At 44.4% G+C, this 27,746-nt stretch overlaps 1 protein-coding gene across 1 annotated transcript; it reads left to right on the top strand.

The window, feature by feature from the left end:
* The first annotated feature begins 467 nt into the window (after window positions 1–467).
* On the top strand, window positions 468–22,708 carry MCM3 (minichromosome maintenance complex component 3). The gene is made up of 17 exons (XM_053380398.1): window positions 468–575; window positions 1,600–1,712; window positions 3,250–3,458; window positions 4,515–4,645; window positions 5,394–5,632; window positions 7,078–7,186; window positions 7,915–8,068; window positions 8,606–8,737; window positions 9,580–9,788; window positions 10,763–10,937; window positions 11,554–11,680; window positions 12,951–13,101; window positions 14,286–14,426; window positions 17,737–17,840; window positions 19,091–19,182; window positions 20,040–20,112; window positions 20,944–22,708. The coding sequence occupies exons 1-17, from the start codon at window positions 495–497 to the stop codon at window positions 21,140–21,142; spliced, it is 2,439 nt and encodes an 812-aa protein (XP_053236373.1). The 5' UTR covers window positions 468–494; the 3' UTR covers window positions 21,143–22,708.
* Window positions 22,709–27,746: the final 5,038 nt, after the last annotated feature.

The following is a 27,746-nucleotide window of genomic DNA, read 5'->3' as shown; positions in this document are numbered from 1 at the left end:
TGCTTTTATTTAAAATGCATCTCTGGGTTATTTGTGGGGCATAGGAATTTGTTCTCCCCCCCAAAAAAAAATATAGTCCGGCCCCCCACAAGGTCTGCGGGACAGGGGACCGGCCCCCTGCTGAAAAAGTTCGCTGACTCTTATTTGGTGGGGAAAAGGCCTATTACCGCCCCCTCCTGGCTGCAGTGTTACAGGCCGGCTCATTTCGCGCGGGAAACCGAGAGAAACCAGGAACTCACGGCCGCGAACTACAAGCCCCACAATGCACCGGGGACGCGAGGGCCCGCCTCCTCCCTCCCGCGCCTACCGCCGGATTGGCCGGCAGTTTCCGGACGTGCGCGGAGCCGCGATTGGAGTTCCGCGCCGTGCGTGCCGTTCCATTGGGCGGCGTGTTGGAGAGCTCCGCCCACCGCCCTCCGCTCGGTTTGGCGGGAAAAGGCGGCGCGCTTTTGGCGCCAAAACCGTGAGGGAAGAGGACGGAGCCGGGAGGAAGGATGGCGGCGGCGGCAGCGGTGCTGGACGACGCGGAGCTGAGGGAGGCCCAGAGGGACTACCTGGACTTCCTGGACGACGAGGTGCGCGGGCGGGGGGGGGGCGGCCGAGCATGTGCAGAGTGCAGCTTCGTGACTCGTTAGTCCTTGAGCTCGTTGGAATCCCGATTGTGTGGGCGACGCGCCTCGCTGCCTGTGGAAACCTCTTGCGTCCTCCTCGGGCCGAGCGGGGCTGCGCAGGGGCTTTGGCGGAAGGCCGGGGGGGGGGGTCATGGGGGTGAGGCAGGCCTGGGTGGGGGGGGGTCTCTCGGGGGAAGGAGGGCTTAAGCCTCCAGGGAATAGAGCTCCCGCTCATCCTGATGGTTATGCTGCGTGGATATACATATATATATATGCGCGTATATGTGTGTGTGTATACAGTGGTACCTCGGGTTACATACGCTTCAGGTTACATACGCTTCAGGTTACATCCGCTAAGCCAGAAATAGTGCTTCAGGTTAAGAACTGTGCTTCGGGATGAGAACAGAAATCGTGCTCCGGCAGCGTGGCGGCAGCGGGAGTCCCCATTAGCTAAAGTGGTGCTTCAGGTTAAGAACAGTTTCAGGTTAAGAATGGACCTCCGGAATGAATTAAGTACTTAAACCGAGGTACCACTGTACATACACACACACACACACACAGTGGTACATCTGGATACGAACGGGATCCGTTCTGGAGCCCTGTTCGCATCCTGATGTGAACGCAGCGCACGTCTGTGCGTCACGATTTGCCACTTCTGCGCATGCACATGACATCATTTTGACCATCTGCGCATGCGTGAGCGGTGAACCCCAGAAGTAACGCATTCCCTTACTTCTGGGTCGCTGCGGAGCGCAACCCGAAAGCGCTCAACCTGAAGCAACTTCAACCCAAGGTATGACTGCATATATATATGTGTGTGTGTGTGTGTGTGTGTGTGTGTATATATATATATATATATATATGTACAGCTGTATAGTTGCGATTGTTTCTATTTGGGGGGGGGTGTCACCCTGCGTGATGCCGGAGTCCCTTGCAATGCTTTGGGTCTTGGGCTCCAGCAAAGGTTGGGATCTGATCTTGGTTGCAGGAGGACCAGGGGATTTACCAGAGTAAAGTCCGGGACATGATTAGCGACAACCAGTACCGCCTGATTGTGAACATCAATGACCTCCGAAGAAAAAATGAGAAAAGAGCCAGTCGGTAAGTTACACGTGTGTTGGGTCACTGCGGATAGATAGGAAGATATAGTGTGTGTATGTTTATTCTTTCGTTGAGATTCCTGTATTGCAGAGGGGTTGGACTAGATGACTCTAGGGGTCCCTTCCAGCTCTAACCCTTCCCTCTTCCTTTTCTTTTGATCAGCTACAGTACTTGTAAGCTCAGGAACATCTCACTGCCTCCTGTACAACTGTTTTTTTTAATAAATAAATGCAAATAGATCTGCTGTATATAATGCAACGTTTAAGACACAAAAGCCTTAATATGCATCGCGCTAGGATGGAATCAAAGAACTACATATGACAGCTACTTTTTAAAAGAATAAGATGCTACTGTCAATGTGACTGATAAATGGTTTAAAATTGCCACAGTAAGAAACTTGTATATGTGAAACTGAATCTGGAGCAGGGTTTGAAAATATAAAACAGCCCATTGAGTGGTAACACAATGTCAACAATAACCTCAAAAGAGATGAAAAAGGAAGAGAAGGCTGTCTTAAGTGCTTTTCAGGAGCCATGGTGACTGATTTCTCTGGCTCTTGTCACTGGAAAGCTTCCAGGTGTTGCATTTCTTAGCTAGGGCAGCCCATTATAGAATCATAGAATCGTGGAGATGGAAGGATCCCCGAGGATTCTCGCCCTGCAGTGTGCAACCCCTTTCAGTGCAGGAATCTCAACTAGATCATGCATAAAAATTTTTTTTCCTTCCAGTAGCACCTTAAAGACCAACTAAGTTAGTTCTTGGTATGAGCTTTCGTGTGCATGCACACTTCTTCAGATACACTGAAACAGAAGTTGCCAGATCCTTCTATATAGTGAGAAGGTGGGGAGGGGTATTACTCAGAAGGGTGGTGGGAATGGGTGATTGGCAGATAGCTGTGATGAGCCTGTTGACGACTCTTAACGACTGCAATAGGTCTTTCAGGAAAAAGCAAGGGGTGAGAAGGTGAAAAATGGCTTTGTCATGTATAATGAGATAAGAATCCAATGTCTTTGTTCAGACCAGGTCTCTCCATGGTTTTAAGTTTGGTAATGAGTTGCAATTCAGCAGCTTCTCTTTCCAGTCTATTTCTGAAATTCCTTTGTAGTAAAACAGCTACTTTGAGATCTTGTATAGAATGTCCTGGGAGATTGAAGTGTTCTCCTACTGGTTTCTCTGTCTTGTGATTCTTGATGTCCGATTTATGTCCGTTTATTCTTTGGCGTAAGGTTTCTGTAACTAGATCATGCATGAAATCCATCTTATATTTATGCAGTGGATTCTTCCTGCCTAAGTGTTATGAAGATTTAGCATAAGCAGAGTAAAATGGCAGAAGTTGATGTAGTTTCCATTTAGGAAGAAAGAACTGTTTGGCCACAGAGATGGGAAAGGGGAGGAAGGCCAATAAGCGTCCCTTAGAAGACCAGGGATCTTCTGTCTCCCTTCCCCTGGAAAAAAACTGCCAGCAACTGACATATTGGTAGGGGCTGACATGGCATTAGGGATTCTGACACCAGAGTCTTGTTCATCTTTGCTCCAGTTTGCTGAACAGTGCCTTTGAGGAGATGGTGGCTTTCCAGCGCGCTCTGAAGGACTTTGTTGCTTCTGTTGATGCCACCTATTCCAAGCAGTATGAAGATTTTTACATTGGGCTTGAGGGAAGCTTTGGATCTAAACATGTGACACCACGGACGTTGACATCCCACTTTCTCAGCTGCATCGTCTGTGTGGAGGGTATTGTAACAAAATGTGAGTTAAAAAACAAAGTGAGGAGAGCTTTTAATACTGCGTGGATGGGAATATAATGGGACCAATGGTAGTCTTCTCAAGCACTTGATTTCTCTGCAAAAACATGTACCATCAGTGGTCTAAATAAATGACTGCAGGGCAAAGCTAAGTGTGGCATAATGGATGTAGTGGCCCTATTTTGGTGTTGCCATGAGGTATAGAGAAAACATGGGGGGGGGGAATGAGAATGCTGCCCACAGGCCTCAACTTGCAGAGGACAACTGTGTGAAGCAGGGAGCTTCTTGTATCCATGGGTTCCACAATGCACAGGGAGCCTCCTTGGATGCAGGACTCCGGAGGGTGCCTGTTTCACACAGTTGCCCTCTGCAAGTCTGCAAATCGAGGCTGATAGTGCCAGACTGAAGAGGGCAGGGGCGCAGCGATCACACAACCCCTTGTTTTTTCCTGTGTGTTTTTATGTGCCTTGTGGTAATAACTGTATAGTATTTGGGTGGAAGTAAATGTTATCTTGGCAAATGCCTTTTTGACTGGGGTGGGGCCGCTCACAAAGGAAGATGGGTGGCTGGGGTGGGGCTTGTCTCTTGATGCTACTGTGGGAGAGGACATTTGTGTGGAAACAGTGGTACGGGGAGTGGGCCAGGAGCAGCAAAATCTTTCCCCAGCAAGCTTGGAGACTGTCAGTCTAACTGTGGGATTTCTTCCAGTCTTTGCATTAGCTGGAAGAGAGAGAGTGTAGGAATCTGACAAGGAATTGGGAATGTTGAAGCACATTCTGAAAAAGAACATTCATGAGCTCTGATGTTGCTCATGGCTATTCCTGGGGAGTAAGGAAGCACCTGTGGGAAATAGATTTCATTTGGAGTCAGTTACAACATATTTAAACAGGTATTTAGGCTGTAGCCCTGGACAGAATCAGGCTTTTAATGTTAGGCTCTGAAATGGAAATTTGGAATTTCACTTGCGAATGTCTGGAGTGAATGCAGTTAATGCAACATCTATTTTTGCAGAGTATTGTGACCTAAAACAAAATTAAAGGCTGTTCCCACTCCAACACAGGTTCTTTGGTTCGCCCAAAGATTGTGCGCAGTGTGCACTATTGCCCTGCTACCAAGAAGACAATTGAACGCCGTTACACAGATATGACATCCCTGGAACCTTTTCCATCAGCTGCTGTTTACCCTACCAAGGTCAGCCAAGTGGGTTCTGTGTCCTCAAGGGTGTTCCCATCAATAGGATGGACATTCCTCAGTGGATCTTTTATCCAAATTATCTCAATTCTATTTCCTCCCCACTTTCCTACCTGTTTAAGAATACTTCTTTCATGTATTCATTTTCTGTTAAAAGGAAAGGAAATTGAGGGAGGCTGTCCTGCTGCCCTTTGTGCTCCCTAAAAATTGGTTCAAAATGACACCGCCCCCCAAAATTGTTGTCTGAAAGGGTTTGTGCTGTTCAAGATCTCTGTGTGTAAACACCCCCCCAAAAAAAACAACAACAACAGATGCAGCTACAGATGCTTCTGCAACTGTTTCTACATAGTAATCTCTAGAGGATATACTGGTCAGCTTGTAAACTTCCTTAACTGTGACAATTTTGTTTTGGCTGAAAAACCAGCTGTGTCTGGATACGTTGTGAACTGCCCTGAGACCTGCAGGTATAGGGCACTATATAAATTTAACAAATAATAGCAGAAAGTGTTGATGTGTTGAAGTAGTGAGTCTACCAGAATCTCTTCAATTTATTTGCCCATAAAAAACCCAATTATTTTATGATCCTCCAAGCTTACAGTTAAAATAATCTCTCATGATGTACCTTGCTAAATGACTTAACAGCCTTTCCCTAAGTGGCACTTGGACCATGCCTGGGCGCCACCCAGTGTGGACATAACAGGCTACACTAAAAAGCACGTTATGTTTTTATCTTACGCTGGTTATCTAGGATGAAGAGAACAACCCACTTGAGACAGAATATGGCCTGTCTACCTACAAGGACCACCAGACAATCACAATCCAAGAGATGCCAGAGAAAGCACCAGCTGGGCAGCTCCCTCGCTCTGTGGACATCATTTTAGACGATGACTTGGTAGACAAGGTGAAACCAGGGGACAGAGTGCAGGTCATTGGGACGTTCCATTGTCTGCCAGGAAAGAAAGGTGGCTACACTTCAGGGACATTTAGGTAAAACGCTCAGCAGGCAAGCTTATTTGTTGGCGTGCTGTCATAAAATCAAACTACTCAGCAAGGCTTCTTGCAATGGATTCTTGCCCTTACTGCTGCCTACTTGTCACAGAATCTGAAAACATTATCTGCCTAGTTATGGTAATGATATTACAACATTTTAAACTTCATTCCTCTTGTCTGTTAAATCTTCTGGCAGTTTACAAAGATTCTGCCTTGTCCTAGGGAAGGTATTGCTATGCCAAGACCTGCCCCCCCCCAATTCTATAAGAGGATTAATGTCAGTTTATTTCACAAAGGACATTGCCAAATATATGTGCTGAAAAAATTCCAGATAGCCTGACTTCTAAAGTGCATCATGTAGATCTTAGTTCTCTTGATAAATTGTGTGATTCTGTCCTTCACACATGTTCTTATGATCCTTTTAAGCATTGACTTGCTGTTTCTGGTCTGTGTGATCTCTGTTGGCCTCTCTCAGTATGAGGTGGTTTTTTTTGTGTTTGTGTTTCTCTGTCTCTCTCCCATCATAAGAATTTGCCTGAAGCCCCTCACAAAATGGTTTCCTTTGTTTCTCCTCCATCACACATTTCTCGTAAAATTGCAGGTGGTGCATACATAAGAATTTACACATGCCAATATGTAAATTGTGAATGCAAAATCTGATAATCCCTCTATCCTCCCATTGAACATGCCATTCTTAAATGCAGGAGAGTAGCAGCACCCAGAAGACTTAGTATCATATTCAGAGGTCCACAAATTGTTCTTTGGCTTAGTAGCCAATTAATACTTTTCCTAGGTAATTTGGGTTTACTAGAAGTGCTTCTGAAGGCTTTCCCCTTTCTGCTGACCAAGTACAACTTGCCTGTCCTCACACTAAGGAGAAGGGGCTGTAGGACAAATGACATTGTTCCTCATCCGTGTGCACAGGCTTCCCCCACTTCAGACTTGCCTTCAATATGAGGTCAGTATTGGGAAGCAGCCGTGGCAGGGAGGTAGTGTGTAATTAGTTCAGGCTCATTGTGACTTGTGTACATAGAGGTAAACCATGGCTTCTAGCTGCATGTGAACCAGCCCATCATCTTGGAGTCCATTCATGTAGCATAAGAGGAAGGCAGAGAAAGACTCTTCAGATGGTGTTTTATCAGTGTGTGTGTGTTTAAAAAATTAACTGGAGATACTTTTTAGTGAATATAAGTCTTTTGAAAATTTAAAACATTACAGCTCTGCAGATATTAATGTAGTGAAATGGAGTATGGCTTAAAAAAAGATTCCCTGAGCATTGTACCTTCTCTAAAGTCTCATTGGAAATGGACCAAACACTTATTGACTAAGATTTGTCAGATTTTTTTTTTTTAGCAATCTTCCACTAATCTGCAGCTGGTCAGTCTAGACCTGTAACAAAGCAAACATGTAACAAAGGGTCTCTGTTTTCTTACCTTCTCTAGGACTATTCTGATTGCTTGCCAAGTGAAGCAGATGAATAAGGAGGTTCGGCCTGAATATTCATCAGCTGATATTTCCAAGATAAAAAAATTCAGCAAAAGCCACTCAAAGGTAAATTGGGCTATGATGTTAGGGCAATTTCACATATTTTGCTTGGGAAGATTCAGGTTTGCTTTTAATGTTGACTCAGCAGAGTTGCAACCAATCCATGTGTTTCTTGTAGTCAGTTCTGAGGCGTACAATGTTTAAACCATGTGCCTAAAAGTGGAATGTGTTAAGTGGACCTTGTAAACTTTGTGCTAAAAACTGTGGTTGCAGAGAGTAGTGTGAAGGGCTTTAGATCTTAATTGTAAGGAGCCTGTTTATAGTAAAATCAAAACTAAAATTAAGATTAGGAATGTCTGCATTGAATTTATAAAAATCTATTAGGTTTAAAGCCATTTTTACTCTGCTCATTTTATGGTTTATTCAGTTTTAAATTGTGGGGTTTTGTTGTTGTGAGACATTGAGAAACTTCGGCATATACTGGCCTTCAAATACCGCTAATAAGCAAATACATCTTAGTGTGTTTCTATAGCGTCATCTTGCACTGACGTATTCCATAATATATCATGATCACTGTACTGTATTACATTTTTTCAACTGATACTGAAAAATATTAGTTCCAGTATGGGTGTTATCTTAAACCAGTTCTGACCCTCCATACAATTGTGGCGGAACCCTCCTTTTCCTGATGTGCCTTGAAAGTAGTTTTGATTTCTGTTGCCATTTGAAACTACGGTTAATTGTCTATGGGCACCTCCTAATACATTTTTCTGCTGCTTGTTTCCTGAAACTAGGATGTGTTTGATCAGCTGTCAAGGTCTCTGGCTCCCAGTATCCATGGCCATGAATACATCAAGAAGGCAATTCTCTGCATGCTGCTAGGTGGAGTGGAGAAGGTGCTGGAGAACAAAAGTCGCCTCCGAGGGGATATTAACATCCTGCTAATTGGTATGACTGGGGGCACTTCTCTTTAAAAAATATATATCATGGAAATGTTCGTAGCCATAGTTTAGATGTTTTTAATTGTTTTGAAGACATTTTAATTCTGTTTTGTTGTATTGCTTTGCCACTTAGTTGTCCTGTAGTAGTTGGGGCCAGGGCCACCCATCTGTCAATCACCTAATGCCTCTGTGACCTTGTGTGACCTGTCTGGGCTTCTGCAATTTGAAATCAAACCCCATGGGCAAAGGCACAGTCCTGCACTGTCCAAGTGGCGCTCGTCATCTGATGGCCAGCACTTGTGAAGTCCCGAGCACAGCACTTTGCATAGGGCTTTTTGGGTGCTGATCATCAGCCAATCAGTAATGCCTGCAAAACTCTTTTTGGCCCAACTTCAGCTTTGTCGGCCCCATACCTGATGCCATAGACGACATCAAGTGAGCATGGTTTGGCCATGATAGTCTCATGGGCCAAAATGGAAGGCTAGCAGTTCTGTACTGAGGCTGTGTTAACATCATAACGAGCCCACTGTCTCTTCTCTTTCAGGTGACCCTTCTGTTGCAAAGTCTCAGTTGCTGCGTTATGTGCTGTGCACAGCTCCACGGGCCATCCCCACCACAGGCAGGGGTTCCTCTGGAGTTGGTCTGACTGCTGCCGTCACTACAGACCCGGAAACTGGTAAGGAGCAGGCTAACACACAAGGTTAGCAGTCACTGCGGTGGGAAACAGGCTGGTGACTGGCTCTCTGAAGTCAAGATAGTGTGTTCTTGCATGGCAGCTGGAGCCAGAACTGGAGACATCAATGGGGCACAGCTCTGTGGAGAGCAAAGTTGCCTTATGGCTGTTACAAATTGGGTTATATCTCTTGCTCTGCCACCAGCCTGCTGGTTATAACTGGTTTGGGTCTCATCGTGTTCCTTGCTGGAAAAATGGGTGCATGTTTTAATTCTTTCTTAACACCTGTGCATATCTGTGGACAAAAACATGTTCGATATCCTCATTTGTAACCCATTTGCATTGAGCAGAAGTGAGGTACTGGGAAAGTACAAAGTTGCTGCTAGTTGAATTGCAGAAGTAAGCATTTATGTGCAGGATCTGCACAGATTATTGGCAGCTTCATGGATGGAAACAGTACTGTAGGAGCTAATTCTGCTAAATAGCCTGTCTTTCAGGTGGAGCAGCAGCCTTTGGCTAATACGTACTGCTTAGCATCTCACTTTTGCTAACTTGGAGATGAATGCTCAAGAAGTTGTGGTCAGTGGATGGGTGTAATCAACATGTGTGCTTCAGTTTTCTGATCCAGGGCAACTGGAGGCCCATAGCAATGGGCTAGACTGTCTTTGCTCTTCTATAGGACTTATTGAATGTTAAGGGACAGTGCTGGGACACTGTGTTCATGGAGATGGGGAAGTAGTATAACACTTGAGTGCTTGGATATCAGTATTCCAGTTCACCTAGTTGGAAAGGTGTGAAGGGAGCTGTGTCCAAACTCATGTGTACTCTCAATTTACTGTCTTCAGGAGAGCGTTGCCTGGAAGCAGGTGCCATGGTCTTGGCTGACCGGGGTGTGGTATGCATTGATGAATTTGATAAGATGTCTGACATTGACCGCACAGCTATCCATGAGGTGATGGAGCAAGGGCGCGTTACCATTGCCAAGGCGGGTATTCAGGCCCAGCTCAATGCTCGCTGCAGTGTCCTAGCAGCTGCCAACCCAGTGTATGGAAAGGTGAGTACTTGCGGATGCTTCTTCAGGCACACCTAATGTTAAAGTTGTTGACTTTGCAGACCATTCTGGTTTTCTTTTTATTGCTTCAAATTTTGATACTGGTTTTGTTAGTCACTTTGTGGGGCTGCAGCTAAAGAGGTTGTGTCATCTTAAATATGGGGATAGCCTTCTTCAGATGGTCATATACATTCTCACATACTCCTGATGGTGAACCCCTGGCATAGTTTCAGGTGGAATTCTCCAGTTGGCATCAATCTGCATTTTGCACTTTGTTCAGTGACTGGCAAGCGGGTAGGGTGCTTCCTGCCCTCTTTCCCCCAAGTTGATAGAGAAAGAGTTTTCTGAAACGTGTGATCCAGATGAACTTGCCACATGAGTTGATATTGTGGTCTTCCATGCAATGAGTGATGTTTGCTGACAAAAACAGGAGATTCACGATGTAATGACCCAGGTACATGCTGTGAATTGTACTAAACACATTTTACTTAATCCATTTATAGCCTGCCTTATATAAGATTTCAGGGTGGATAATTTAATATTAAACAATTAAAGTGCTGCAATACGTAGGCAAAGGGAACAAGGTATATATGCATATGAATAGACATGTGATTGTTGCTGCTCCCAAAATTGGCTTTAAAAATGGCATTAGCCATGCCAAGCAGGCCAGAGTCACCACAATGGTTTGTGTTTGTTTGTCTTTATTTGAAAATGGAGTTCTTTGATGTAATAGAGAATGAGGGGAACGTGAGTGGCAAGCTTTGGCTGTCATTCACCTGCATTTTCTGTGCTCAAAAACAGTACCATGGTGTGCATGAGTAGCAATATTTGTGCTTCTTATTTTATTTATTTCAGAAAATGCTGGGTTTCTCTTTATCGCCCTCCCTGTCCAGTAGGCCTTATTTCCCTCTTTAGGAATAAGATACCCTTAACAGTTGCAGGCTGAACGTGCTGTTTCTTCATATAACTTTTTACAGTATGACCAATACAAAACCCCCATGGAGAACATTGGCTTGCAGGACTCTCTACTGTCTCGATTTGATTTGCTCTTCATTGTCTTGGATCAAATGGATCCAGAGCTAGATCGGGAGATTTCGGACCATGTTTTGCGGATGCATCGTTACAGAGCAGCTGGTGAACAGGATGGAGATGGTGCGTCTCTCTTCCCGAAAAGCTATGTGGGCAATCCTATGTGACATGAAAATTAATCGGAGTTACCCAAAGCTTCTTTCTTTTGCAAGCAACACTCCTGTTATTCTATGGCATATTTTCAGGTCTTCACTTGCTGTTGTGGGAGGTGGAATGACCGTGCTAAGTTGCCTGTGGAACGCAGGGATGCTCCTAACATTAGATAAGGAATTCCACCCCAACTAATAGGAAGCCAGGTTGGAAGTCGAGGGGGAAATAGAACATTAGCATGCAGATGTGTAGGGGAGAAAAATCAGAAGACTTTTCTCCTATGACGGGGATCAGGGAACCATTTCAGCCCCAGGGCCACATTTCCTCCTGGGCAACTTGCCCCTTGTGGGTAGGGTCAGAGTCAAAAATGGACCGATAATACAAGTTTATTTCACCATGCCTGCTTTCATTGTTAGAGGGAGCTTTGGCAGCTTGGCTCTTCTCATCCCTGCTGCTCAGATTTTTTTCTTTTAAATGGAGCTTTTCAGGAAACAGTACAGTGAGAAGGTGCTGGTTTTTGTGTCTGTTGCTATAGTAATTGAATGTGACCTAGATATGTCTCCAGGCAACCCTTCCCTTCTCTTTCCAGCCATGCCTTTGGGCAGCACCGTTGAGCTGTTGGCCACCGACGATCCTGCCTTTGCTGAGGAGGAGGACCACGAGCTGCAGGTGTATGAAAAACACGACGATCTACTGCATGGGCCTAAGAGGAGGAAGTGAGTGCCTCCCACAGTCTTCCTCCTTGCAGATAGATTGATTGCTGTAATCTCCTCTCCTGCCCCACTTACCATTGCTTAAAACACAGGTGGCTTAAAGCGCAGCCTCCAAACCGTATAGAAATGCAAATCAGTAGCCTACATTCAGGGGCCATATATCACACACACACACTCGCAATATTTTTGCTTTCTCGGGAACTGACAGGAAGTTTTGGTTAGATAGTATAAGAGCAGCCCAGCTGGATCAAACCAAAGGTCCGGCTTTTATTTTCCAATGGCGAGCTGTGTGTCTGAAAGTTCACAGGCAGGAGATGGAAGGAATTGCCCTACTCTTGTTGTTCGCCAGCCTCTCATTGCAGGGATGAGCTATAGATAGGATGCATCTTCCATGACTCCCCCTTTTGAAGCTATCAAACCCCCAATTAGCCCTGCACTTTGTGGCAATGAATTCATTGACTTCCTTACGCTTATTGTGAAGTACCTCTATCTGTGGTGGATCAATTGCCAATCCAAAGTCATTGGGTGACAGGTATTGTGGCAAGAGAGGAGAACTTTTGGCTCCAGCATTTATGAGTTTATAAGCTTTTGTTCATATTACCCCCCTTAGTAGTTCCCCCCCACTAAACTTAAAAGCCTTAAGCACTGTTGCTCTTCCTCATAGAGAAGATTCTGCCCCTCCATCTTTTTTTGTGCTGGGGACCCCACTACTACTTGCCCCCTACTACTTGCCAGTGTGGTGTAGTGGTTAAGAGCGGTAGTCTCGTAATCTGGGGAACCGGGTTCGCTTTCCCGCTCCTCCACATGCAGCTGCTGGGTGACCTTGGGCCAGTCACACTTCTCTGAAGTCTCTCAGCCCCACTCACCTCACAGAGTGTTTGTTGTGGGGGAGGAAGGGAAAGGAGAATGTTAGCCGCTTTGAGACTCCTTAAAGGGAGTGAAAGGCAGGATATCAAATCCAAACTCTTCTTCTTCTCTGCGCAGGGCAGTTCTGGGAGTTGGAGGTAAGGAGAGTCATCCAGAGAGGCACGACCCCCCCCCCCCCGCATTTTTCTGAGACTTCCCTCCTACAAGGTGCTTCCACCACAGTTCTTAATACAAAGATTAGTTTGGGGGTGTGAGGCTGCAGGGTTCATAAAAGGGAAACGGCAAAGGGGTTCACTGGCTTTAATTCTCATCTTTTTACAGTTAGGGCTGTGTATTCGACCCATTGAAGGGAGGAACCTAGTTTGAATTGCTTACAGAACTTGATCACTTTGCGTTTGCCAAACAGAGAGAAGATCGTTAGTGTGGAGTTCATGAGGAAATACATTCATTTCGCCAAGATGATCAAGCCAGTCTTGACCGAGGAGGCAGCAGCCTTCATCGCTCAGGAATATTCTTCTCTTCGCAGTCAGGACCAGATCAGCTCTGATGTGGCTAGAGTGAGTAGGGGGCTGGGTGCTTTTTACTGGGGAAAAGGTGGGGGGGGGAGAGCAAAGCTGAAATTGAGAAAATTACATATTACATGTGATGTAGTAGCACAATAACATTGTGTTAAGACACAAAGAAACCCAAGTTCAGACACCTACTGAACTGCAGAGGTTTTTGGATGGCAATGGGCATGTGGTTGTTCCTCAGCTTACTTTACACCACTGGACTGCTGAGGTAAAAGCAATGTTTCTTTTGCACTCTTAGGAGGAGGAACAAATAATTGTACTGTATATTTGAATCAAAGTAGCCTTGACTATGACAGTTGTTTTGCTTTCCGATGTGCAGCTTAGCTGCTTTTCAGTCAGCCGAACTCGGCCTGGAAATCCTCACTTTCCTCTCTGAATAACAGCAGCAGGGAACAATGCTATAGGGCTGCAGCACTGCTTAATAAGAGGATTTTGTGCAGATGGAAGTTACCTGAGCACCATAACGTTCCCTGGCCCCCATCCATAACATACAAGATCTAGGAGTGGAGCCTGTAGCCTCAGATTAAAATCCCATTGAATTTAAAGCGCGCTTGTAAAAAAAATTGCAGCTGCATGTAACACACTAGTATTGGCAGATGGGTGGGCAGATTCTTTTTATGGATCTGAGAAATTACATGTACAGTGGACGCTCAGGTTGTGAATGTGATCCATGTGGGATGCTATTTGGTGCTTCTGCGCATGTGCAAAGCGCGATTTAGCGCTTCTGTGCATAGGCGACCGCCGAAACCTGAAAGTAACATGTTCCAGTACTTCCGGGTTTCGGTGGCTCTGTAACCTGAAAAAATGCAACCTGAAGCGTCTGTAACTTGAGGTATGGCTGTATTTGGTTTCATATTTTTTTCCTTTTTCAAAGGTTGCATGTAGTTGTCTCCTGCCTAGGAGAGAGAGACAGAGAGAGAGAGAGAGACATTTGCAGTTCACATTGTGGAAGATTACAGGAGCATGTAGTGCTTATCAGATGCTTGTCCTGCAGCTTGAATTGTCAGCTGCATAACCTTGGTAGTCTCCTTGCTTGGCTATAGTAAAAGAGCCCTGTGGCTTCTCCCCTTTATGTGCTGCTATGTGTTTGTTCTACAAGTGATTGCCTGAAATGGGAGTCTTGTTCTTTTTATCATTCAGCAGCTCAATGGTTCTATCTTACTTTCCAGACTTCCCCTATAACGGCCCGTACGCTGGAAACTCTGATCAGACTCTCAACTGCACATGCTAAAGCCAGGATGAGCAAAACAGTGGACAAGCAGGACGCCAAAGCTGCTTTAGAGCTGGTGCAATTTGCCTACTTCAAAAAGGTGTGCGAACTGTTGTTGGATTGCCTGTTATCATAACAGGCAAAAAAAAAAATGCATCTAACCTGGGGACAGGTATTTGGTAGCGCTTGGCTTGTATCTTTTAATGGTACTAATGTCATCCATTATTTCAAGTGTTCTTCCCTGAAAATGTTCCCAAGGTGGCCTATAGTGGTCAGTAATTAGATGGACTTTACCTTCATATTCACAAACGGCAGAAGAGGATGCTGGTCTTTTCTCATCGAGTGGCAGAGGTTTGCTTACCATATTTTTCGCTCCATAGGACACAACGGATGATAAAACGCACCTAGTTTGGAGGGGGAGGAAACAAGAAGAAAAAAATTCTGAACCCCAGAAGCCAGAACAGCAAAAGGGATCTGGCTTCTGGGATAGCCTCTTGCTGTTCTGGCTTCGGGGACAGCCTTCACCCTGATGCCCTGCGGAAGCTTTGCGCAGCTAACCCCAAGCTACAACAGCGAGACGGAGCGCTGCGCAGCGCTCCGTCTCCCTGTTCTGGCTTTGGGCTTAGCCGCGCAGCCTGCATTCGCTCCATAAGACGCACACACATTTTCCCTTCCTTTTTAGAAGGGAAAAAGTGCGTCCTATAGAGCGAAAAATACGGTAATTGTATTGCTGCTCCAAAAACCTATAGTGTTATCTGCTGTGCAGAGTTTTGTAATGGCTCAGCACTTGTGTGAATTGCTACACAGATGTCGCTGGATTGGACAGGAGAACTCCATCACTCTGCTGAGTCCAGGAACCAGAATTATTGCTGCTGTGCTGAAGCTTTTCCCTGACAACGGTCATTGCTGTGCACAGCTCTACTGCACAAAGTAGAGCTCTGTTGCACTTGACTTCTGGCCCGGGTCGAGGCAGGACCAATTACTAGTACTTCAGGAGGGGATCAAAGGGCCGTTTGCTTGTGCTGAAGGAACACATGCATCCTTGTTCCTGAAGGGTAAAGGATTTTCAGTAGCAAAAAGTAAGTGCACCATGGTGCTGCCCCACTTAGCCAAGGGCAGAATGAGAGAGCACAGGTAACTATTTACCATGTGGAACTATTTACCATGTGGTGACTTGCAGCACTGTTAGGATCACTTGATAAATCAGTTGTTGTAGTAGTATCCTTCCAAGAGACAGAAATATTGTCATTCCGCCCCCCCCCTGCAGATTTCTGGGCAGTTGTGCATAGGTGATAAAATTCTCTTCACTTGGCTTGTATTTGGTATCTTGACACACATCGGCAATCCTTTCATACAAAGGGTGAGATTGGGAAACGAAGGGAGGAATGCTGCAGGTTGGATGAGCAGAAGAAATGGAGCAAGCTGCCTCCTCTCCTGCCCAGACTCCTTGAACTCACGAGGAAGGGACGTAGCTTGGTGGTAGAGCACATGCTTTTATGTTCAAAAGATCAGCTGTCTCCAGGTAGCGCCGAGAGAGGCTCCTGTTGGAAACCCTGGAGAATGGAAGTGGTACTCAGTTAGATGGACCAACGGTGTGATGCAGTAAAATACACCTTCCTTTATTAGTAACTAATGTACTGTATTTTTCATTCCATAAGACGCACCTTTTTGCCTCCAAAAAGGGGAAATGTGTGTGCGTCTTATGGAGCAAATGCAGGCTGCGCAACTATCGCTGAAGCCAGCAGAGCAAGAGCGAGAGCTGCGCAACGCCTCTTGTTCTGCTGGCTTCCCAGTGAAGCGGGAGGAGGAACGGAAGGGAGCCCTTGTGGAGCCCATTTTGTCCCTCATCCTGCTTCGCTGGGAAGCCAGCAGAGCAAGAGCTGCTGCGCAGCTATCGCTCTTGCTGTGCTGGCTTCAGCGATAGCTGCACAGCTTGCTCTGGCTTTTCAGGGAGGTGGGAGAAGGGACGGAGGGCAGCCCGTCAGTCCCTTCTGCCGCCTCCTGGAAAAGCCAGCAAGAGCCGCTCTATCTTTAAAGAGGCTTGCTGAGCGAGCGTGTCTGCGGCTCTTGCTGGCTTTTCTTGTTTTCCTCCTCTAAAAACTAGGTGCGTCTTATGGTCGTGTGCCTCTTATAGAGCGAAAAATACGGTATATGAATCTGCCCCTCGTTACTTGGACATTAGCTGGTGGATCCTGATCTCAGCTCCATGTCATTGACGGCAAGCTGGAGCCAACAGAGGCTGCAGTGGCTATACTAAGTAATGAATGCTTACTTCTCTAGTAGTGTTCCTGGGGGCTTTTGAGTGAGATTGTGGGTGGGTTGTGCCTTCTTGAGACATGTAGGAGAATTTACAGTCTCCTGAATTACAAAGCATTTCACAGATGCAAGTGGTCAGCTTATTGATTGTAGTTATACTGAGTAAATCAATCTCTTTGTCCATGCAGCCACCATTTATTTATATAAGAAGATTTATTTACTGCCATTTCATTTTTTTAATTAAGTAGTTCACAACAGCTATGCATAAAACCATACAATAAAAACCATATAAAACGAGTTTAAATCAGATAACTATTGTGGAAATAGGTATTCTTAATTGCCTGCATAATCCTGATGGAATAAAAAAGTGTCTTAGCTACTGGCCACATAATTTTGGTCCAGCGAGTAGGAAAATCAGAGTCAGTTTTTATCAGGTGTGCTGTGAAACGAATGGTTGCATTTTTCTACACATTGTCTCTAAACCCTTGCAGTATTAATCATAACACAGAAGTCACCATGCTTCTGTGCAGGTTATATGTGTTGGGTAGCTCATTTATTTGGAGACTGAACCTTAATTAAGGCTTAAAACCACCTAAGATTCACCCTCCTGTTCTAAGGAGCCACATTGCTGATGGCTTCTGCTTTTTTTGGCGCATTCTGGGTTTTTTTTTATTAAAGATTTTCTTGGTTTACAAAAGTATGTGCAATGTCTCTTTCAAGTAACATTTTTAACAGATCAGTTTCATTTGTTGACACATTAGGAAGAAAAGGGGGAAAGAGGTGGAGGGGGGGAAAGGTGAGTGGGGTTGGGTGGCGATGTTTCTATTTTACTTAATATATGTGGGGTTTGGTGTCAGCGTTGCTTGTGCAGGTTCTCTGCTATTCACTTGTGTCCCTTTGGTGGTGAGAGAGGTTGGAGTAGGCCTAGGGTGTGGTGGTTTGTTTGTGATTGGCTGTGGTGATCTTTGTTTTCGCGGAGTGGGTGGGTGTTTTAGATCAGGTTAGCCATATTGATTTGTATGTTGTTGTTGGATTTTTGTCATTGTCTTGTTGGGCTGTGATATGGCTTCTTCCATTGAGACTTCTCAGCTCCTGAGCAAATGGCTGATTAGTTGACCTACTTATAGATTCTTTGTGCTTCTCTCATTTCAAAGGTTTTGGAAAAAGAAAAGAAGCGAAAGAAGCAGACTGAAGATGGTTCAGACCCAGACACAGAAAATGAAGCTGCACAAGAAAGTGAAACGAGAGAGAAAAAGAGGTAAGTAAAGGAAAGCAGTGTAAGGAGAACCCACATGTGCTTCTTCAAGAAAAAGTCTTCATTGGGCAACAGAGAGCAAAACTACAATTTTTTCATATTTAATGGATCATCTTGCATTTCCATCTCATTGCAACTATCCGTTCAGCCGATGGCTCACTTGGTGGGTTGCTTTCAGACAGTTATATGCAGTTCACTGGCCCAGATGATCTGGGCCGCATTGTGTGTGTTTTGCATAATGCACAAGCTGTGTGGCTGCACACAATAATGTACAGGGTGGGGAACCTTTGGCTCACAGAGCAAGCGTGGCCCTCCATGCCTGCCCATTTCCCCCGTGAGGCCATTTTCAGGAACCCCACCTGACATCATACATGATGCCAGATGCAGGGAAGGTAAGGGAGGCACTTGAAAGCAACAATTGGGAGCTTAAAGCAAGCAAGATGCACTTCCAGTCCTATGGAAAGCCCTTGCCAGAATGCTTGCTTGGAAGTTCTGAAAGTTGGGGCTTCAAAGGGAAGCATCACATGACTGTCAGGTGATGGGCAGGTGGGCAGCTTTGAAACAACTTGTTTCAATAGGTAACCAGTGCAGTCTACGCACAGCAGATGGGTTGCACATTCCTTCTCCAACCCCAAATAATGACATCTAAAACAAAAAGCAATATAATTGCCCCCCCATACATCCACGTAAATTAAAGACAAGTAGCAGAGACCAGGAATGTAAATGGCTACAATTAGGTTACCGCATAGAATATGGCTTTTCATGTAAAATCTGGAATAATTTGGACTGCTTTCTAATAAAGCAGGGATGGGGGGACCTTTGGGCTTCCAGACATAGTTGAGTTACTGCTTCCCTTGGCCTTGACCATTGACCATGCTGTCTAGAGCTGATGGGAGTTGTAGTTGAGCAATATCTGAAGGGCTGCAAGTTTCAAACCTATCTGAAGGACAAACCTAAAGTAGGTAATAAAACTAGAAGGGTCTGGAAGGTACTTTATTCAGTCCGTAGCTTTCTGCCTCCCATTATCACTGGCTTCCAGTCTTACTCTCCTTTTCAGTCCCCTACCCAGGTAGAAGATAGGAAGGAGGGAGAGTTTCACAGAATAAGTTTTTTCAGTTTTTAAAAAATAAAACAAGGTTTCAAGCTCAATATCTCCTCTCCCTCCCTTTCTCCCCAAATCTACACACTCCAGGTATCTTCTATCCATTTGTGGGTGGTGAGAATATTGCTATAAACTTTTTGTCCTTCTGTAGGAGGAAGACGCGTTCTAGTGATCATGAGCCAGTGGAAGGAGAGACTCATGATCCCTATTCCTTCAGCGACACTGAAGAGGAAATGCCAGAAGGTGAGCAGTTTCCCTCTGATCTTTCTCAGGCTAGTAGATTAATGATTCAGACCAAAAAAAGCATTCATGCACTATATTTTTGATTCATTTGCACAGTAGAATCTGCCCACAAGGGATTTCAGCGTGCAGTTGGCTGCAAGAGTCACTTCACCTCTGGCAAGCTTGCTGAAAGTGTGATAGCTTTGGAGCTGCTTAGTGTCAACTCGCAGACTTCCCTGGAGAACTCCCCAGACTATGAAAAACTGTTGCTTTTCTATTTTCGCCATTCCAGAATGTTCATATACTCAGTATTTGTTTCTCCAGTACTTGCAAACCTTTTGAGTTAACTTTGCTCTTGTGTCTTTTAAAATCCACTGCTTTTAACCATAAAAAGTGTTTTATTTTTCTGTGGTAACAGTAATCAAGAAATAAAAAGGTGTGTAACAGGGCAGCCCTACAGAAGATGGCTAAGGAATAAGCTGCACTGAGTTTCAGTGAGACTTGTTACTAGGTTTGTGGATGTAGGATTATAGCATCAGTCATAGGTCTTGGTTTGATGCCTTTCCACTAAACCACACGGGCTGCCTGTTAAATATTTGCTATATAAATAGGGTAATTTCCAGAGAGAGAGAGAGAGCTGTGCTGGTTTGTTGCAGCAAAAACAACTAAGTCTTATAGCATAAAGACTGAACAATTCTATTAGAGCAACAAATCTGTTATTCATTAATTACCAGTTAGACACATCTGATGAAGAGGATGAGTCCATTAAAGTTTCCTGGTGTATAATAGATCAAAGTTTGTTGGTGAATACTTGACATTGCATTCCCCTATTTTGTGACACCTTCAAGACTAACTCATCTCTCCTTGATATTACTTAGTTGAGGCACACGCTCCCAAGACTACTGAACCTTTGGGCACTGGTGAGACTAAGTCAAAGCTGGCCGAATCCAGGTGGGTAGTATGCAAATAAATATTACAGGTCAGAGTTTAATGGTATGCAGGCTGAAGCACCAGTGTGATCCTTGGGACTTTGTAGAATTACAAGTAGTCCTGTGGCTGGTCATTTTGAAAATGTGGTAGTTTAAATAAATAAAACAAAGAAGGCCATGCTTATTCTGACCCTTGATGTGAAAAGTCATATGTCAGTATTATTTTCAGATGCTAACAGGGGAATTTCAACTGTGTCTACTCAGAAATAAGTCCTGTTGAGTTAAATGAGACTTACTCCCAGATATGGGCAGTTGGGATTTCAGTCTTATTGTAGTTTTCTGTAGTTCAAAGTAATTTTAAAATAAGACCCAAGATTGTCAAATGATGCTAGTTCTTTATGACTAAGGTATGCAAATTAGCTGCATCTCTTTTGGCTCATTGCTAAGTTTCATGTTGATCCAGTGAGGGATTTTCCCATCCCCCCCCCCCCCCGCCGAGCCTCATAAGGCATAAACATAATGATTTCCTTCAGTGGCTTCATGGCTGGCCTTTTTAAGATCCAAAGTGCCCCACTTGAGGGATCATTCAGTTCACCCTCTTTCCCCCTGTTCTGTAGTCTCTCTATTAAAGATGGATAGAGACTGCAGACTGCTGTCACTTCCTGCAGCAGAAACACAGTGGCATCTTGTGGCAGAGGCAGAGAATAATATGCAAACAGCGGTGGGAGACTCAGAGCTCAAACACAGTTCTTTAAAAGCATCTTAGCTGCTTCATGGCTTGAGAGCCTAGCCGAGTTCTGTGTAGCCAAACCATACTGTTTGACTCCTTGTTTGTTTTCTTGTACCTGCACAGACTGAAAGCATTCAAGGCTGCCCTTCTGGAGGTATTCAAAGCTGCTCATGCGCAATCTGTGGGGTTGAAGAGCCTCATGGAGTCCATCAACCGAGACAACCCAAACCCTTTTTCATCTGCGGAAGTCAAGGTGGCCTTGGAACAGATGCAAGATGACAACCAGATCATGATGTCAGATGACATAATTTTCCTGATCTGATGAACAGCTCCATGGTGTGGAGAATCCCCCTTTCAGCACCTTCCTATAAGGACCATCTAAAAAGTTTGGCTTGCTTCACCTGAGCCATCTAGATTAGGAGAACAGACTTCAACTTGGGATGCCCATGTTATAAAACATTTATGTGGGTTTATTTGCCTTGGGTTTTTTCTTCTTGCAAGGGAGAACACATTTACATTCAAAAGTACTTAATTGCAATCTTTCGTTAAAAATCACTGGTATGTCCTAAAGAAACCAGTGGTGGAAAGAAACATCTGTGCAAATTTGTTGCACAGTGGTGCAATTCTAAGCTTTTCACCTTTGTCCCCTCAACCATCACAGCCTATCATACCTGCAATTTGTTGTTATTTAGCAGCTCAAATTTTCTTCACAAATGTAATGACTTGACACGGACTTTTAATAAATAACCCAAATGTGGTTGTAGTGAATGAAGCTATTAAAGTATATTTGCAACCAAAGACAGCTCTACAAATGCTACATTTCTCTCACTGTGTATCTGTATTCATGCATAGCTCCTCTTCCCCATTATATACACTGCCAGCTTTGCCTTTGGGAACAAAGATTCCAAAATTAAATCATGGGTGAGTCATGTTTCTGTTACATAACGTTGAAAGCAATTGCTTTCTTCTGAAGTTATTTTGGTTACTGGAGTATAGCATGCATCAAGATGATCCTGGAAGCCTCATCTTGCATGCAGCTAGAGAAAATTACTTCTACAGGCAGCTACATGTCTCCTTCATAAGACAGCCGTGTGTCTTATCATTGCAAAGTGATATGGGAATTGAGCTAGGAAGGCTAAAAACTTCTTTTTGTATTCTGCTTTTGGTCTTTTATCTTGTCCTTTTTGATACCACGGGAGTTTTGCAGCTAGAATTAAAATGAAAAATGTATAGAAATAGTAAAAGCCATTCTAAGAAATATATATTTTTTAAGATTGCAAGGAAAATGTATATTTTTTAAGATTGCAAGGAAATAGAACATTTGGGATATTTGCTTGCATTTATTTGTAAGCAGAACTTCCTTAACCTGAGATATCTGCTAGTATCTAGGAGGGTGATGAACAGGTTGGGTGCTGTCTGCTTTGGGTGAAGCTTGGTTCCTGAGGTGGCCCTGCTCCAGGGCTGGTTCCAAGGTGCATAGCATCTGCCACTACAAAACATTTGTGCAGAATTGTGTTTCCTACAAGTGCAGTGCCTCCCCCTGAATTTTTAATCTCTTCTTCATTTTCCTTGTCTCTCTCAAAATAAACTTTCATTTATTTCTCTCTCTTTTTTGTATATAATTTTTATTAAATTTTCAGTTTTACAATTTAAAATATTCATTTTACATCCTTAAGATAGCAATAACTTCCCTTCTCCTCTTCCTATGGTTCATTTTAATTATCATAAATTGGTGTATATTTTACAAAAACTATGCCATTCAGTATTCCATTATTGCATCCATCAAAACCTATTTACACTGTTGAATTTATATTAATGCTGCCAGCGTTTTAAGCTGTACACAATTATTTCCCATATATTCAATAAACGTTTTCCAATCTTCTTTAAACGTATGTTCTTCTTGTTCTCTTATTCTATATGTTAATAAACTTACTTTCATTTCTATCCTCTTCCTTTCTTGCTCTGGACCTTCATATATCTTCCCAATAAGAACTGCTCAACCTTCTCTTTTGCTAGTTAACCCATTCCCCCCCCCCCAGTGATTAGCTGGAGGTTTTTCCTGTTGGATCTGCATATCTAGTCTTACATTTCCTTCTTTAAATCTTCCATTTCCCCCATTGCTTTTAGCTCTCCCCCCCCCACTTTCAAAGGATTTTAGGAGTGCATCAAAGATGGTTTTTGTTTTTGCAGAAAACGATGCAATTATTTTTTCCCTATCTATATTGGGAGGATATTGGCTAATTTTAACTGTTTGCCTTATTTTTCCATATACCCCAAAGGCTGCTTGCATCTAAATACGGTTGTAACTTATTCAAAACTTTTATTCTAATCATTTTGTATTGTCTTTCCAATTCCCACCTATTGTCTATATTTTCTTTAAACAAATGATTCAACCTTATAATGCCATTAACTCTTCAACTGAAAACATGACTTGAAACAAGTAATGATATATAATACAAATTAAACCATTTAAACCATGCATTACAAATACTTTCACCATAAATTTAGCTGAAGGACTTGAAAAGGACTTGGGTGAATTAGAAATGAACAATTCCATTAGACAGAGATAAAGTGCTTTAATAATAAATCCATCATACTGTCCATTAGAGGGTGATAGAGTCTCTTAACATGAACAAATTAAGGAACTAGCAGCTTCATCAGAAAGCAAATATGCGACCTTAGAAATCAACACATTATTAGAATAATTACATTCATTTAATGAAAGAAAAGTGCCTTAGAACTGAGTGGCTTAATTAAAAACTAAGTTTTTTTTAATTAAGGGAAGCTTCCTTTGCTGGTGGGCTATTTATGCTGCCATAATGTCAGCAGCAAAACCCAGCATAAAAACCGAGGAGAGAAAGAGACTCCACTCCCCAAAGCAAATAATGGAGAGCCATCACAAACACCAGCCCCAATGCCCAAACACTGGGTGGCATGCAAATGATGGTTACTTTCTATTATTTTAAAATGTATATATTGCCCTTGCATCTGAAGATCACAGGGCAGTTTACAGCATAAAAATACAAAACAAAACCACAAAATACATACCACCACCGCAACCAATAACCCCCTGGGAAGAGCATTCCACAAATGGAGAACCACCACCACAGAAAAGGCTCATTCTCATTTTGCCACCCTACGGACCTTGCATGGAGAAGGCACACAAAGAAGGGCTTCAGATGATTATCTCTGCCCAGAGAGGTTCATATGGGGTGAGGTGGTCCTGAGCTGTTAAAGGTTTTATAGGTCCAAACCAGCACTTTGAATTTGGCCCAGAAAGTTAGAGCCAGTTCAATTGGGCCAGGATCGGTGTAATATGTTCCAACCATCTTGTCCCAGTGAGCAATCTGACTGCTGAATTCTGCACCAGCAGAAGCTTTCAAACCATCTTCAGGCAGCGCATTACAGTAATCTCATGACAGCCATTGTCCGACTCTTCGTGACCCCATGGACCAGAGCACGCCAGGCACTCCTCTGTCTTCCACTGCCTCCCACAGTTTGGTCAAACTCATGTTTGTAGCTTCAAGAACACTGTCCAAACATCTCAAACATCTCGTCCTCTGTCGTCCCCTTCTCCTTGTACCCTCCATCTTTCCCAACATCAGGGTCTTTCCAGGGAGTCTTCTCCTGAGGTGGCCAAAGTATTGGGGCCTCATCTTCAGGATCTGTCCTTCCAGTGAGCACTCAGGGCTGATTTCCTTAAGAATGGATAGGTTTGATCTTCTTGCAGTCCATGGGACTTTCAAGAGTCTCCTCCAGCACCATAATTCAAAAGCAATTCTTCGGCAATCAGCCTTCTTTATGGTCCAGTTCTCACTTCCATACATCATTACTGGGAAAACCATAGCTTTAACTATACAGACCTTTGTCAGCAAGGTGATGTCTCTGCTTTTGTCTTTGTCCATGGAGTTTTCTTGGCAGGGATACTGGAGTGGCTTGCTGATTCCTACTCCAGATGGATCACGTTTGGTCAAAATTCTCCACTATGACCTGTCCGTCTTGGGTGGCCCTGCATAGCATAGCTCATATCTTCTCTGAGTTATTCAAGCCCCTTCGCCACGGCAAGGCAGTGATCCATGACAGCCATAGGCAATGTCAAACCAGTTACAGCAATGGGGAGAACGTTCCTCTCCTGGCATAAAATAACAGAGGAAGTTATTCCAGTGACCACTTTCTGTGTGTCCTATGCAAAGAAAAAGGCAATAGATCGGCAGAGGGGGGCATCTATATAAGACAACACAGAAGCCTCCCCAGAGCAATACCCTATCAGAGGGAAAGGATCCTTTTCTGGGGGCAAGCAGCAAGAGAAGGAACACCTGCATTCTTACAGAAGCCACCCAGATGTAGTAAGTGGGGAAAGGAAACAGCTGAACCTAACTTGAACCTCCCCATGGAGAAAGAGCCCTTTTCATTTGCTACTCACGAGGAGGGGGCAAGCATGATGGCAGGGGCTACAGGTAACATGTTCAACCCCAGAGTCATGAAGCTCCTCCTGCCCTGGTTGCACTTGCCACAACTTCTGCTGTGGGGGGCCTCCTCTGTGCATGGCTGCTCCGCCTCTGATGGCGCTGTGGGTAAAACCTCAGCGCCTAGGGCTTGCCGATCGAAAGGTCGGCGGTTCGAATCCCCGCGGCGGGGTGCGCTCCCGCTGCTCGGTCCCAGCGCCTGCCAACCTAGCAGTTCGAAAGCACCCCCGGGTGCAAGTAGATAAATAGGGACCGATTACCAGCGGGAAGGTAAACGGTGTTTCCGTGTGCGGCTCTGGCTCGCCAGAGCAGCGATGTCACGCTGGCCACGTGACCCGGAAGTGTCTGCGGACAGCGCTGGCCCCCGGCCTCTTGAGTGAGATGGGCGCACATCCCCAGAGTCTGTCAAGACTGGCCCGTACGGGCAGGGGTACATTTACCTTTACGGCATGAGGACTCCTGCCAACCTAGTAGTTCAAAAGCACGTCAAAGTGCAAGTAGATAAATAGGTACTGCTCCGGCAGGAAGGTAAACGGCGTTTCCATGCACTGCTCTGGTTCACCAGAAGCGGCTTAGTCATGCTGGCCACATGACCCGGAAGCTGTACGCCAGCTCCCTCGGCCAATAAAGTGAGATGAGTGCCGCAACCCCAGAGTCGGTCACAACTGGACCTAATGGTCAGGGGTCCCTTTACCTTTACGGCATGAGGAACAAGATCTTGGCTGCAGACATTGCTCCAAAGACAGTGGGAGGCAACATGCCCCCTCATCCCTTTCGCCACATTTGCCCTCTTCACACGTTGCACACATGAAAAGGACAAGCATGCCAGGATGGCAACAATCATGACAGTGACAAAAGAGGGAAAGCAGAAAGGACAAGAATCCACACAGATGGCCCTGGAAAACCTACTTCAGACAGCTATATAAATTTGTAACCATGGGTGCGTGGGTGGGCGTGGGACCACATGAACTGGCCAAGCCTTCTCCACCCATAACCTGCACCAGTTGATCAGGAAGGCCTGAAGAGGAATTTAAAAAATGCTCCGTTGAATGCACGTCCTAAGCAGGAGGAGAGTTGTAAGTGGTTCAGCTTAAGCATGACCTTCAAAATTAGGACTTATTTCCTGGCAAATATCTGCTTACTGTTAGGCTGTGAGATTTAAGCCTGATTGGGAACAACACCATCAGAGTTAGCATCTGCTATCTGGAACAGATGAAACATTAGAAACATCATGTACGTCTAGTAGCATCCAGAGGGCTTGGAATCATGGAATTGTAGAGTTGGAAGGGACCACAAGGATCATCTTGTTCAACTCCCTGCAATGCATAAATCTTTGGCCCAACATGGGGCTCAAACGCACAAGCTTGAGATTAAGAGTCTGATGCTCTACTGATGACTCCCTTGCTAGAACAACTTCACTGGCTGCTGTTCTGTTTCTAACCTCAATTCAAATTGCTGGTTCTCACCTATAAAACCCTAATGATTCTCCATTGTATTTGGTTCACCATGACTCTAGGTCTAGGCTCCACTTGACTGCTCTCTGGTGAAACAGAGCCAAGGTCACTTTTAGGAAGAGTTTTCCCTGAGAACACCACTGGAGCGAAATTCTCCAGTCATCTGTGTTCTGGAAGGGCATGTCCCCTCAACCCTGAGAAGTACCATGAAGGTGTGTTTAGAGACACCTGAGCATGCATGGGCAACAACAGTGACATCGAACACATCCTCAACAAAAGGAAAGATAAAGGAGCAATTGAACAGAAGGCTCAAGGCACACAGCAATTTGTAATGACAGCCTCAACAAAAAGTTTAAATGCCTTAATGCTTCACTGATTCAGATTTTCAAACTGAGAAGCCTTTTTGCACTCTTCTTTAGCTCCTCTTTCCACCCCACAAGAACTGTCTTGAGTGGTTTTTCCTTATAATTTCTTTACATAGCAAATAAAATGGAAGAGATAAAAATTAGAGTGTCTAGCAAAAGAATGAGAGACTCTTGAATTGCTAAAACTATGTCTATCACGTACAATGGGCACATCTCCCTCCTTTTTTCTCTGCCTACAGGCAGTTTTCCCCACTTTTAGTTTCAGAGCTTCCAGATGGAAACTGATCAGCCTTGCAGATAACAAATTTGAACCATTGCAGCTTTGTAATATGCAAATATGGAAGATATGAAAATGAACTAACCTGATTAGGCTGACTAAACTTCTGATTCCTATCAGGTACAGTTTGCTAAGTCAACTGTGGTGTGTGGGTTGTTGGTTAGAATTGGAACTACATTGTAGCTTGATCTTCTTCTTTGGTGATCACTCGTAGCTGAGTAAGATTGTCTTCCATAAACACGGTTTTGTTTATGGAAGACAATCTTACTCGGCTATGAGTGATCACCAAAGAAGAAGATTAAGCTACAATGTAGTTCCAATTTTAACCAACAACCCACACACTGCAGTTGAATCCGTAAGTGTC

This window comes from Podarcis raffonei, chromosome 3, assembly GCF_027172205.1.
Source record: "Podarcis raffonei isolate rPodRaf1 chromosome 3, rPodRaf1.pri, whole genome shotgun sequence".
Classification (NCBI taxonomy): domain Eukaryota; kingdom Metazoa; phylum Chordata; class Lepidosauria; order Squamata; family Lacertidae; genus Podarcis; species Podarcis raffonei.
The sequence above is the reverse complement of the archived record's forward strand: the minus strand, read 5'-3'. Positions and strand labels throughout refer to the sequence as shown.

What these genes read in the sequence shown, in the direction of transcription:
- MCM3 (XM_053380398.1), top strand. Translation starts at nt 495, where the DNA reads ATGGCGGCGGCGGCAGCGGTGCTGGACGACGCGGAGCTGAGGGAGGCC. An exon ending in TCAGCAAAAGCCACTCAAAG is followed by an intron (nt 7,187 to 7,914) that starts GTAAATTGGGCT and finishes TCCTGAAACTAG; the next exon opens with GATGTGTTTGATCAGCTGTC. An exon ending in TGAAGAGGAAATGCCAGAAG is followed by an intron (nt 19,183 to 20,039) that starts GTGAGCAGTTTC and finishes GATATTACTTAG; the next exon opens with TTGAGGCACACGCTCCCAAG.